The 14,822-nt window shown below is 42.6% G+C and overlaps 1 protein-coding gene across 1 annotated transcript in view; it reads right to left on the bottom strand.

Moving 5' to 3' along the window:
• The window catches only part of erbb4b (erb-b2 receptor tyrosine kinase 4b), a gene marked incomplete at both ends in the record, with an annotated part of 291,115 nt that extends 276,742 nt beyond the window's left edge, over positions 1–14,373 (bottom strand). Inside the window, one exon of the mRNA XM_080497752.1 lies at positions 14,295–14,373. Within this exon, the coding sequence (XP_080353878.1) occupies positions 14,295–14,373 (79 nt within the window). The remainder of the gene's footprint in view (positions 1–14,294) is intronic.
• Between the last annotated feature and the right edge of the window lie 449 nt (positions 14,374–14,822).

Below are 14,822 nucleotides of genomic sequence, written 5' to 3'. Positions count from 1 at the left end.
ACAAACACACCCACTGCCAATTTCTGCTCGGTCTTTATTTATCCATTTGCTGTCTGTCTGTGTCTGAAGTAAAAAGGACAGGTTCACAGATGGATGAGAGAAGTGCAGCGGCAAGACATGCGTTTCCATGTCATGAATTGCAAACGTCTTATGTTTAAACACCGACGCTATGTTTTGCTTTTTCGTGTGTCAAGGCTGTTTATTAGATTTGGCATATAACTGGCCGATGCAATTCAAGAAAGTAAATGCTTCATATCAAATTCACATGATTAAACTCGGGACTAATTGTCTCATTTCTTTTCAGGGCACCCTCATTCTTTCTCGGTGTGTAAATCATCAGTTCAACATGTTTAATGCAACACCTCCACCCAATAAATTTCATATTCATTGTGTTTATAGTTATTACCACATTGTCAAACTTGGCGCTGAAGCGGTGACAGTGGGAAGCAGTGGAGGTGGTTGTGGAGCCGCAGGGGCTCACAAACAAAGAATCTGCATTTTAAAGATCTGGGGAAACAGCAGCAACAGTTTCTGTATCTATTATATAGTTTTTTTCTAACATCAAAACCATGATGCACTTTTGTAAGATTTGTCCAGATTAATAGGCATTCAAAATTAGTCATTGCAAAAATGACATCATACGTAACTCCAGTTACTTGCAGTAAAGTGAAGTTGATGTTTTTCCCAAATGTGACAATATAAGAGATTGTTTTTACGTTCAAGCTGTCATTATGACAATCTTGACTTCCTGACTCACTCTCTTCTTTACACTCATCCTACAACCATCCTGTGCCGAGCAGCAGAAAGTTTCAAACTCGGATGACTCATGTGAAGCTGCTGCTCTAAATGTATTCCAAACCAATTTATTTTCATGTAATCGTGTGTCAATCACAAACTCCTTGCGGCCTGCAAGTGTTGAAAATGCATAGTTTCCTTCTTTTTCTGTCAGCCTCTCACATTGATTTGGTTTCTGCAGATCTGTTGAACTGCTTCCTGATCATCTCGTTTCTGTTTTCAACTATTTTATTGCACATGCGCAACAAAACCGTGGCAAGATAATCAAATGAGGAAAGCTCAGATGGTTTAGAATACATAGTTCATGCCTTTGCTATATTGCTTTATCGCACTTCGGTCTATGGGAGGTGATCTCGGCTTACAATGTGCAAACTCATAGTACTAAGTGTACAGGTCACTAAGACTAATACAGTGATAGACTATCACATATTCCATCATTCACACCTATGGTCAATTTCACAAAAATCACCCAATATCCAAACCTTGGGGGGGGGGGGGACTGAGAATGTGGAAAAAACCCAAGGACACAGGATAAACATGGAAAATTCCCACTAGAGTCAACCACTTGACCTCATTGTGGGCCAGAATCTGAAGGCCAAATGTTAATGCAATGACATAGCTCAAGCCAAAAACAATATTGTATCAATGCATCTTGGCAATAATCCTTTATATTTATATTTTTAATGTTAGTACCTTTATAAAAAAAAACACTCATTTGCAGGAAGAGCAGCAAAGCCAAGGATGTGCACTGTCCCTACAATAAATTGGCCAAATCTCTTCTAATGTACGAGCTGCCCGTGTGTCTGTGCTTTGCCTGTGGTGTGAACAAAAAAACCTGCATGTTGGGTATTTTTTTTTCTTTTTTTGTGAAGGGTTGCCTTTGCAGCTGACTTCAAACAGTGAAAAACACTGTCAGCAGTAGAATGTATGAAAGAAAACCTACACACTCGCGTGCACACTTTTCTTACCCCATAAACAGGCTTTTTTTTGAGCGTTAATAGCCAAGTTGTGATTTGAACAGCAGAAGGGAAATGGCAGGGGAATAAGTAAAAAAAAAAGAAAGGGCAGCAGCATGGAAGACTGATATTTGTGCTGTGGTTGGCTACATCTTCCTTTTTTTGTGGTTTCACAGCCTACTTTAACACCAGATTGTGACCAAGAATCAGCAAACCAATACATAGCTCTTACAAATTTGCTGAATAGGGCAAGAATGTGACATACATGCTGCATGAAGCAATGCTCGAGTATCTCCACAGACCTGCTCAGCCATTTGGGGATTTTATGAATCAGTTTTGAAAGTCAAAGTCACCTATTGAGTATACTGAAACTGTTTGGACGGTTGAATAAGTTGTACTCCACAAACTAGGAACAACAGCACACACAGGACATTTTACACCTAAATAGTTATTCCTAGTTATGTGATTAAAAGAAAAAACAAAGCCTGTTACACACATTATGCACAACCCACTCTGTTTGTGTTTGCATGAGTCTTGGGCAAAGCAGAAAATCAGGCTAGTCTTCCATTCCCCCAAGGGCTCTCGTTTGAGTCTCCATTAGGATGATGAGTTTTGGCAGCTGAAGTTGCTGGAGTTAGTATTTAGCTTCAGCTCTCCTCATGGCTAGGCCTAATTAAACCTAAGCCTCAGCCCTAATTTAAAGATAATTAGCTGTAGGGGCAGGCTACCACCACCACAGGCAGGAAAGAGTGTTGTGTAATATGTGTAGCAAGGCATGTTAAATGGTAGTTGTTGAGAGACAGACCAGTTGAATTACTCATTATGCAACTTAGAGGGTGGTTTTGTTTTGTTTTTTCACCCAGAGCGGGTTGCTGTATAGCACAACTTTCTGTACTGGTGAGCTCGGGTAAAAACTGACTCTGCAACCTCCAGTAAACGGGGGGGTCTCTCTAAAGCACACTGGATTATCACATCATGCCGAGTTTACGCAAATCAAATCAGAACTTGTGTATCTGTAATATACAAAGACACCAACTGGGCTGCTTGCATTTTTGTAGGTGCTTCACAATAAACTGTTTGACCCTTGGGACTGGCCCTATGTTTTCCCATTAAGCTATACTGACAGTTTGACATTTCCCAGGGTAGAGGGCTCTGATTCAGGTATGTTTTATTCATCCTATTGACTTCACATTGCTGCCAAGCCAGACAGAGAGCACAAGCCTGAAGTGTGGTAGGCGGCAGTGAGAGGGTGAGCGGGAGATACCTGTTGTGGTGTTTACTGCTCAGATAGCCAGACACAGCTTTGAGACAGCTGGGTGACACATACACAATATACTCATCACCATGCAGACAGAGATTGGGAGATATTGCCAGCACTGAGAGGATGAAACTGCCTATTTACTGGGAGGGCTCAAGACAGGCAGGCATGGTGAGGATGTGGGATTACATCCCTCAAGGAGGTTTGTATTTCACTGTAGCATCTTTGAATAAACCGAAAGTATGGCTAAACTAGTCTGTTAAGCTCTGTTTCCACCGCACAAAAAGTGCAGTAATGGAGTAGTATAGTCCGTTACGGTTCGGGTTTCCACCGCAAGAATTTGGGGTTTTTGGCGTTTCCGTCACCCTTCCTTTGGAGTACTCAGGACCATAGAACGGCTCTGATTTTGAGGAGCCGTCTGCTGATTGGTGAGTGATTTATTACACGCCCTCAATGTTTCAATATGTCGGCTGTATGAATCCTCTGTTGTTAACATATTCAGCGTTGCACTGGTTGGTTTATTTTTGTTTTTCATGTTGGTCAAGAAAGAGCAGAAGCTAGGCAGGGATGGAGAACTGGACTCAGGAGCAGACGCTACGGCCGTAACCGATGCACAATCAAGTCCGCTCATCACATCATGTTGCGTCGCTGGCCGGTACTCCATTCTGTGGGCCACCGCAATTATCACATCCAGCCACTGGCTTTGTGACACTGGGGGGCAAAGTTCACTTTCTTGGAACCAACATAGAAGTTACGGCTGTCACATAGCCGCGGACGCCGCTGCAGCGGCGTTCGCCAGAGTGACGTCCGCGCTCTCAGAACCAACAAGGAAGTTGCAGTTGCAGTAGCAGCTCTGTGGCTGCAAAAAAAAAAAAAGTTAATTAAACAGCTAGTGCAAAGCGGAGGATGTAAACATGGGACAATATGTGGGGTAATGGTTAGCACTCAGTAAGAATATCTGCAGCTCAATTTCAAGGCTTTTTCTTTACAGTTTGCATGTTCCTCTTGTGTGCTCATGGGTTTTGCTCTTGTCCCTCACATTCAAACACATAAATATTAAAGTGAGTTGGTGTGTAAATTGACCAAAGGTGTGTATGAGAGAGTGTGTAAAGTTATCCGTCCTTGCTTTAAAACACTGTAAGCTTGTTTGGTCTCCAGACCCCACGACACAAGGTAGGGCAAAGTGGCATGAGAGATGAATAACTGAGAAAGAATGATAATACAATAATACATTCTTTTTATATAATTAATATCTGATGTTCAGTGAAGACAGTTTTTAAAGCCCTACATTCCCTCCAATGACATTTCTTGGTTGCTATGGCTGATGTTCAATTACACTTTACATTGGATACCAGAATGTAAAAATATGACATTTGATTTTCAAATACATTACATGCAATACAATTGAAATCATTTGATTTAAACTGGAGAGGTGTATTTAGATTTATTTCGCCTGCTTCATGCAAACAATGTCCAATAAGGAGAAATGGCACCCTCATCTCCAGGCATGTCACGTGGGGCCGGGAGCCACGGCGGGAGCCTCCTCCAGGACAAAGCTCTTGGAGCAGGGAGACACTGCAGGCCTTGTTCCCACTTGCCAGCTCTATGTCAAGTGGGTGTTTGCTTACTGGGAGGACCAGGACCCCCTGGAGGGGTAGCAACATTCAGCCTACACCTTAGTCAACAAAAAGACACTACTCCAGACCTACTCTCATCACATTTACAATCATACTTCACTTATACAGTATATGCATCAATGACCGGAACAATAATTATGGGTTAGTTAAGGACAAAGATGAGAAAAGGATCTATGTCGATGGATGAAACTACAACTCATTAAACACCATTTCTAAAGTGCTAACCATAATAGAACCATTTAAAGAACAAATCTTACCATAAAGCAAGTAATGATAAGGATATCAATTAAACTAATTTACTTTTAAGTGAGAAAGTTCCAATAATATCGTTTCATTATATTGAAGCCACATTTAAAAGCCATCGGGTGCTCTCAAAGAGACGCAACATAATAAAAATCTTCTTTATCTCTACAACTGCAGCAATGCGTGGTGGTCAGAGCAGTGCTGAGTGCACCGTCACTTCTCTTTGTTTTTTAATTTCCCCTCTGTCTGCTTCTCCTCAGCATCTGGCCAAGTCTCACCAGTGTCCTTGCTCACGCCCTCGGGTGAACCGGGCCATGTCAAACCTGAATCCATCAATCACTCAGCGCCAGCCGTGGGGAGAGGAAAGCAAGAAATGGGGGGATGAGAGCAGGGAAGAAGGAAGGGGCGGTTGAGGTAAAGTATAGCCATCAGCCCACCCTCTCACACCTAATTTTGCCTCCCTGCCTCCATACCCCTACAGCCTCCAGAAATCCTAACTCTTATCGAGTTTCCAGTTGCCTGTCAAGTCACAAGAGGCACTCGCAACCAACTCCAATCAAGAGGTTCGCAGACCTAAACACATGTTTGAGGAGAGGTGACGAGAGGGGAAAAAACTGTCACAAAAAAGGAAAAAAAAAACGGGCATAAGAAGTGAGATGTGCACAGAAAAGGAAACAGGATGGCAACATGGCAGAGGCAAATAGAAAGAGGTGACAAAGCCATAGCTGGGCCTTCCAGCAGGTGCGTGTATGTGTGTGTCCTGCAGAATGAAGTGTCCCTGTCAGAGGCCCAGCTTTCCCCTCTGGGCCACTCCTGATTAATTGTCCGTCCAGCTCCTGTGATAGCGACTGCTTTAACCAAGACTCCCAAGACACTCACCCGAGTCCCATCCCCCACCGAAAGACACCTCTCCTCCAGTGTACTAGGCTGCCCTTTCCCGTGCCAAAATTAGGTGAATTTTTCTCTTTCAATTCCCAAATGCCGCACTTTTTTTCGGAGCCTCTCTGGCTGCTACAAATAATCTTACATCAGCACCCCATTCACCTTGCCATCGGGGGATAATGTCTCTCTGTGGGAGAGAGGTTTTGGAACAAAGGCAGGGGGGCTGAAAACGGCATGATATGCAGTGTGTGTGTCCCCCCCCGTGTGTTTACACATGCTCTGTTGACTGGCTGAGATAAAGCACCCCTGTCTCAGGTAAACAGTCTAGCGCAGCAGGACAAAAAGGCAGGGTTGACTTTGGCCCAGCACTGCACTTAGTCAGCTCCTCTCACATTTGATATATGCTCCACCCTTATCATCATACCTTAACCTTTAATCACACATTTCTACTAAGAGAGAGACAGACGAAGGGATAGAGAAATGACATGCAGATGTTACAGTTCCCTAATACTGTACCAGCAAAGATCCAGAAGGAGAAAATGTGTGCGACATTACCACAGAGAATTACGACACACTTTCAGCATGGTTAAAACTTAACAATTACGAAAATCCATCAATCTCCATTTCGAACAATGGCTGTCATGCTCAGCATTATCCCTTTATTTCCCTTCTTCTCTGAGCTGCAGACCCATGGCATCTAACCGAATGGCGCGACAGCCAGCCCCCAAAAGCAGCCAAGGTCAATTGCCTTTCCCGCTCCTCTCATCTTGTGCTTTATGTACCTTCACATCCAGGGAAAAAGAGCTGCGCTATTTCTGCTGCAAGGTGACTGCTGCTCTACAGCAGTGATGACAACGCTAATGCGGGTTAAGAGAAAGACCACCTAACATTTCCTTTAAACATTTTGTTTTTGAAAATCCATCCCTAAAATGTATTTATAAAAAGGGGAGGTATTGTTATTTTTCCTTGAGATGTTCTGATCTTACCTACCTCTAACATACGAGAAGATATTGATCTTCCCCTAAAAAGCACAGCAAACAAAAGAGTTAATTCTTTAACTACAGATAACTCCACCTTTGTCTGATGTTAAGGGGCAGTAATAGCCATAATGTGGACTTTGAAAGAGCAACAGATCAATACCAACAACTCAATGATTACTCCACCAAGCCCTGTGATTCATTTATTCCTTGTTTTTTTTTGTTTTTTCCTTTTCTAGCTTGTACTCTTGTGGAACAAAATCAATATTCCAGTCAAAACTACTCGAAAAAACTTTTTTTTTTCTTTTTTTTTAGCTCAACTGATGTTTTTGTGTTAACATACCAACCCCAGTAGTCTTCTTTGGGGGAGGGAGCAGTATGTCAAAGCCTTTTGAGCAAAAACAAGACGCCAGTCTTGATCATGATTCCAAAGAAGATGCATTCCTGGTCCTGAAAATATGAAAATATGACTAAACATTGTTTGTCCTTTGTTGCGATGATTTTTTTATGCTAATTTTGCTTTGTATTGCATTCTTTACTGTAGTCTTTGTTTCTCTCCTTGTATAGAGAGAATAGACACAATGACTATAACAGGTTGATATCCAGGGAAACTCCTAATTGGAACCATATGATTGCTGCATTGTGTTTTAAATGTTTGGATGAAATTCTCAATTAAAATGGACATGGAGTTATATTCACCCTTGTGGTGTTACAGTCGTATATTTCGTATATTTCCTGCATGTTCTGCAATGTCTACGTAAAATGTTATATATATATTTTTTTTAGTTATTGCATATTTGTTGCCACCATTTGTCACCCTTGCATAGATAAACTGTTCCCCAGTAAAGTCAGGATATCTCAATTTCTTTCTCTCCTCTGCTCCCAGATGTCTCTTTACAGCTGCCATGACTGACTGCAAACTCATTTATTACAGGTCACAAACGCCAAGTGCTTCATTTAAAAAGGACACCCCAACTCCCCGCCCTCCCACCCTGCATGAGTGAAAAATTGCCCTGCAAGAATAGCATACAGGACACGGCGCACCATTAGCACAAAAACGGGGGCCAGCAACACCCAAAATGATCGGAGCAGGTTTTGATGGGTGGAGGGTGAAACAGAGAGACGCAAGGGATAGCTTCGTGTGTGTGTGTGTGTGTGTGTGTGTGTGTGTGTGTGTGTGTGTGTGTGTGTGTGTGTGTGTGTGTGTGTGTGTGTGTGTGTGTGTGTGTGTGTGTGTGTGTGTGTGTGTGTGTGTGTGTGTGTGTGTGTGTGTGTGTGTGTGTGTGTGTGTGTGTGTGTGTGTGTGTGTGTGTGTGTGTGTGTGTGTGTGTCATTCTGCAGCAGCAGCATTCGCATTAACTGTGTGCAAAGTACCAAGATAGAGAGTTTTTAAAAAGAAAACAATGTGGGTTTTTTGCCACGAGGAACAGTGAGAACTCTCACTGCAACTGCAGAAAGTAGTCCAGAAGACATTTTATTTGTTTTAACCTATTTTAAATAGCCTTAACTCAAACAACACATCCTAAGTCCGTTTCATATTTATTCAGGCACACAAATCACCAAATCAAGCTTTTGCGTGAAGCGAGTGTTCTGCCGGCCATATCCGATATCACTCAAAGCCGTCTGTAATTACATTGTACATGCAGATTAGCTATGAATATTTTAGAAGGGGATTACTAAAAGAGGAAAGAGACAGAGGGGGAGAGAGTTGGGAGAAATCAGCCCCTTAACACACACCCACATGCAGGACTGCATGAAAAGCTCGTTTGAAGGTGGAGCTCGTCTTTCATTCCCAAGTTGTCAGCCTATTATCATCCTTTCATATGTTTGCCACCATTATTAACTGTGAGCGGGAATAGAAAAATAACAAAAAAAGTGGGAATAAAACACATCAATCCAATGTGTCAGGCTGTCTCTTCAGAGGAAGAGAAAAAAACAACATGGCAGATCAACTCTTATCGTCGGACTCTCGTTCTGAAATGCGGCAGTAATGAGTATGTCTTAACAAAGATTAGCTATAATTTCCATTGTCATTTTAATTCTCCCACATAATGTGGAGGCTTACAAAGCCACAGATGAAGGCAGAGGGTGGGCGGAGGAAGAAGAGCAGACAGACACTAGAGCAGAGAGAAAGTCTCTAGAGCTTGCTTAGTCTGTCAGTCACCCTCTATCCCTCCAACCATGCATCCACACGCACACTGACACAGCCACCACACATGCAAACACACACAATATGCGTGCATCCTCCCCATCCTTTGTCGCCACGTTTTGAAGCCCTCAAAATGTGGTTGTCAAAAGGGTCGATGGCTGACAGCCTCCTGCAGCCCTCCAGGAGGATGCGGAGGACAGACAGGCTTTTTGTTATAAGAGTAGCAGCAACAACAAAGGGGATCAAAAGTCTCTCAAACTGACAGGCATACATGGTGCGTTCAGACTCCCGACATCTACATTATTTAGAGAACACAGGACTGAGCCTTCCAAGGGCCTGCATCTGGCACATTTGCCTTATACTTCAAGAGTGATGGCCCAGGGTGAAGGCAGTATGAGTGTGTGGGTATGTGTGCAAGTGTGTGGGAGTGTGTCTTAGAGTGCATGTGCCAATGTACAATGCACACTGGCATCAGTGCCCAATGTTTTTTTTTTTTTTTTTTTTTTTGGTGGATCTAATTAAACTAATGCACCACAGTTAAAAATGTTTATGCAAATACCAAATCAAAACTTAAATTAAAAAAAAAACAGAAGGTTAAAAAAACAATACAAGAGTTGATGGTCTCATATTTTACAAGATGGTGAAAAACATTCGGAGAGGAAGACACAGCAGAGCTAGCTTCTTTAATTTTGAATTTTCAGCAGTCACGGTACAGATAAAATATAAATTTTTACTGACACATATCTGAACCTTACATGACACTGCATTGTTTGCCTCCTTTTCTTGGAGTGTTTGTCCATCACATCACAATGCATAGAAACACTCAACAGTTTGAGAAGCAGTCAGAATTATTATTGCTTTTTTTGACTGCAAGCTCCTCTTGGTGGCCCTAAATGTACATTTGCCAACCTAATTAAAGTGCGGCTGATTGATTTCCCCACAACTGAAACTCAGTCCTCAATCTGTCTAAACTACCGGTAGCTATTGTGTATTGTTCAAGATATCAAGCTAATGTTTGTTGCACTACCTTGTTAATGAAGGACTTTGAGTACTGCGCATTCAGCACTCAGGGCCTGTGTTGCAGAGAGGCTATCAGTATTTCTATTTGTGTGTCTCTTTTTTGCTCCCTGTGCCTTCATTCTCCCTCACAAACACAAAACCTAAAGCAGGATCAATTTACAGACAGCAAAAAGAGAAACCATAAAAGCAGGGGGAAACGAGATAAAGGGAGGACTCAAACAGAAAAAAAGCATTCCCTTTTCAACGCACCTTATCAAATCAGCAGTAATCTAATTGCTTGTGAGCCAAGTTCCAAACATGGACTTTGCATTTTAAACACAGCATGTGAATAACAGCCAGCTGAATCAAGCATGTGCAGACACGGGCAATGCTCTGAACCAATTATGACATTAAATAGCCAAGATGACAATGACACATGACAAAACATAAGCACATGTGTGGAGCATTCATAACTGCAGGTGATAAATGAGGTTGCAGAGCTTGTAAAGGTCACCAAGGATATGAGCCAATCATTTCTGCTGGTGGCATACAGTCTAATGGCTTATGAGGCCTGACAATGTCACCAGTTGTGCCTTCGAATACAAGTTCCAACTGGAAGTATATGACAAAATGTTACAGTTATACATCCATATAGTGGCCAGTCATTGCGATTCCAGAAATATCAGATTAAAACCAAGGAAAACACCATTGCTGAATTTAAGGACATGTATATGGTATATCCTACTAATGCACACACACCATCCATCCATGCGAATACATTTCTCATTGTAATATCTTAGTGTGCAACAATTGTAAGAAGGGAAAAAAAGTCCCCCACATTTACACAAACAAAAGGTGAGATGCATCAAAAATGGAATGGTATCAACTACTCGCACATTGAATCCGGTTGAGATTAAAACAACAGAAAGCTTATTTATTCTTTATCTGGCTGCAGAGTGAAAGCCCCAGGAGAGAAAAATACAATAAACTGTAGTCTGTCTTTTGGCATTTTACAACTGTTGTATAAAGGAAACATCAACAACAACTCACTAGAAAAAAGGAAACTATATTATGATTACCTACATCAATGCTTTGGAGCACATGCTACACAATAACAGCATGTGTCTTGTCAGATATTAACTCAGTCGTTTTTTTTTTTTCTCTCTCCATGTTTTAAAAAGCAATACCAGATGATTGGGGATTAGATTATATTAGATTGATGGTCATATGTAGCTCCTGGTGTCCGACCCAGCCCGAGACGGAGGCGACAAAAGCACAAAGGTTCACATTCCTTTTTCCAACAAATGGAAGTGGATGACCAGCCCAATCAAAGACTTCCATTCTTCCATTAAAAGGCCTGGTGGCAGTGGAGGGTCAAAGCTCCTTTAACAGGCGACAGCAGATATGACTGTAAGAGGGCTTTGTGGAGCAGCAGAGCTGTGTGGGCTGCTAAATGTGACACCATTCTTTCCCTATGCTTCAAGCTGGGCAAAAAAAACAAAAAAAAACCCAACAAAATACACAAAGAGAACTGTACAAGAAGTGTTAGTCTGTGTAGTGAGAGCACAAAACAAGGAAAAGAAATAACAAAATCTCAGGCTTCTCTTCTAGAGATGAGCTTCCCTCTGTGCCTCAGTTCCTTGTAAACATTTTGATATACTGTACACAGTGGGGAAGGGCTGCCATTATGACACCTGTAAAAGGTGGACAACAAAACTAATCCTCAACAGCTTTCAATTTTGTTCCGTGTACCTTACCGCAAATTAGAAAAAAGTCCAACTTGCAAAAACTACAAAGCAGGTACATCCCTCTGCAGAGTCGTGGCACTGCAGTGACCACACTAAATAAAATGTAGTTGTATTCAACACATGATTTAATGAATATTCACAACAGCAGACAGAGAACTGGAAAGTTGCCACATGTTCAGACTTTCTATGTTCCCAGTTCCTCCAGTTTCATACCTGCAGTCAAATTAAGAAGGGAATGCTGTGCAGGGGAATCACTGGGGTACCCTCAGCACATTGCAGAAAAGAACCTCCTGTCAACGCAAAAAATCTTTTAAAGCCAGTTTAGGGGAAGGTTTTGGAAAACGTCCGGTTTTTTTAAAGCATTAAAAAAAATTATGGAGCACCAATAAAGGTGTTTAAAATGTTACGTCCCTAAAGAAATAAAAAAAAAATGTAATCGGAATTATGTTCATGAGACATGCAATATTATGTCAAGTAAACTGAGAAACAGGAGTGCGTACAATTATTATTTACGTTGTGCGCGCCACGGGGTCCAGGGCGCATTGCAATTGCACGTTCACGCACACACACGCGCACGCACGCACGCACGCACACACGCCTTTTCCATTGGCACAGCTTTGTGTTTATTCTGAAACCCACACAAATGTTTGTTCAGTTCAGTTCAGTCCTGTATCAGTGCGCTGCGCTCCACTGTGTTTTGTTCAATGAAGTCCCTCAATGTGGAAGCGCTCCCCACTGTCATCTGGTCATTTCATTTGATCGTTTTCGGCTCCGGCTCAATCACATGCGGTGGAAGTAAAAACGACAGAAATAAACAGTAAAAAATATATATTTAAATGTGTCTATATTTAAATTTGTTGATTGGGTTTGCTTGTGTACGTCATCTGAAAGACATGATTCTGGAGGAATAAACCTAAAAACTGCGGTTTTTAAACAAGTAAAAAATAAAAAATAGAAACACCCGTTGAGGATAATAATGTTTTATAAAGGGAATCAGTGTTTTTGACCAACCTTTATCTTGCCTTAAAAGATGCAAGCGCTGTAATGAAAACTAATTTGGTGCCCCGTGGTCCCTTTCAATGTGCCACCAGGTGCACATTTTTCACCGCCGAGCCTGTGAGATTAAACTAAAGGGCCAACGATGCAAATGTATCCAATATACAAACTTCAAACGACGCAGCAACAGTGGTACCGGCTCAAACTTAGTTTAAGATCTCTAAATAGATATGCACCAAGTGGTTTATGAGACGGGACTGCGCACGACATGCATTTATTATCGGAAAGCACCAGAATTCAACCCAAATCAAGACTGAAATAACACTAACTGGTTGAAGCACGTTTGTTTGATGAGCTCTCTCAATGTGTGTATTTTTCCCCCCACGGGAAATAAATTAACTGATGCGAATATGTGTGAAGTATACTCTGTGGACGCAATAGCTTCTGATTAGAATCTTTTTGTAGACGTAGTCCTGTCTGAAGGTAATTTTGCATGGAGGTGAGGGAGAATTTTATTCGTCTTGTCCATCTCTCAGTGTCTCACACACATACAAGAACAGACTCACACACAACTCGCCAAGTGCGCTTATGCCTCCCCGTGCGTAAAGAGCGCCCCTGCACTGTACAAACAGTACTGCCACTGTCAGCGTGGTGCTGCCGCGAGCTGCCAACACTAGGAGTCAAACTGTGGTCCGCGGCAGCCCCCAGGGGCCGCACTAGAAAATGAGGAATAATGTAATTTCACGCTAATCCGCTTTGCTTTTATCCCGATTACAGAATGCATATGGATGAATGTTCAGCAGTTATCACCGTTTACACAGGTGAGAGCCACACACCGACTATCGACGCCAAAACACACCAGCAGTGGACTGTTCCCAGAAGAGTGCCTCCAGGACTTTTAACTTAAAGTAGTTGGAGCAAACGTGTGCCGTTTGATCGACAATGCTTGCGGTGCGTAAAGCTGTGAAATGCAACCCGCCGTTCTGCCAACGCAATAATTAAAAACGATGACCACGGGGATACATCTTATTACATGACGATCAATGGGTTATTTTGAAGATAAATTAGTCTGAAGGGGAAGGAAAATGAGTTTAGAGGGAAATTTTATGCATTTAGACAGCCTGCGTCTCCACGGGAGGGGGAGAACAGGAGCACTGTTGTGAAGTGAGGCTGTCAGTCCGCTGTGTGTTTGTCTACACTGTCTAAAGGACACGTGTGATGGACATCAAATGTTTCCCATTCTCCTTAACAGTGTCCCTCTGTGCGAGAAGACAACAGAGCAAGTCGCTCGGTTGGATTCATTCTGATTATCAGATGCACTGCTTCAATGTGCCATCTGCTCACACCGACACCTGTCTCTCAGTGAGACTGGGATCTGTACGTCAAGCATTTTTTTTTTTTTTTTTAAGAGCAGTGCATGTTGTTTTTAGACAATATTCCAACATCAGAACTCGAAGCTGGTCGTGAAAAGCACATTTGAGGCAGATTGGATGAGAACACCTCCAGTGTCAATCCGCGCATAACAAAGAACAAAAAAAAAAAGATGGAAAAGTAGGCTGGATGAATAGTTGGCACTGCGCGCGCTGACCAGCTCAATGGACCAGAAACTGCGCACATGTAAGCACCGAACAGGAGGCGGCTGGCGCGCACTCACCTGATTGTGAATAGCTGAACCCAAACAGGAGGAAAGTCAGAAGAAAGCCGAAGCAACATGGGACGCTCGTTGGTTTCATGGTTGTGCTGTGGCAGGTTATCTCCTTTAAATTCACATGTCCAGTCGCAGTGTCCTTCCTTGGAAGAGCCAAAAAGGATGAACCGTTTGCGCCTGGCGCTTTTTCGGGGTGCAAGTTTGACGACTTTTGAATGTTTTTGGTCAAGTTTGCAGTCGGCCCGACAGTCCTTCCGCCTCGACCCTCCAAGTCTTCGCCCTCAGTTTTCGACTTCTTCCCGAATGCAGAAAGAGTCAGTTATCAATTTCCACCGCACGCACTGAAAAGCTTGTCTTAATAGTGTAAAGCAGTACTCATGCCATTACTCCCCGACTTGAAAACACTATGCAGCTGCAGACTCGCTGTTCTCACAGACACACCTCCGAGTCCTGTAACCCCGCCCACACAATGTATGATTGGCTCATTCCGCCGTCGATCACTCTTAGACCCGCCAATCTCAACTTGGTAAGCGA

The sequence above is a fragment of the Blennius ocellaris genome, assembly GCF_963422515.1.
Source record: "Blennius ocellaris genome assembly, chromosome: 6".
Taxonomy (NCBI): domain Eukaryota; kingdom Metazoa; phylum Chordata; class Actinopteri; order Blenniiformes; family Blenniidae; genus Blennius; species Blennius ocellaris.
This window is presented reverse-complemented; position numbering and strand designations above follow the sequence as displayed.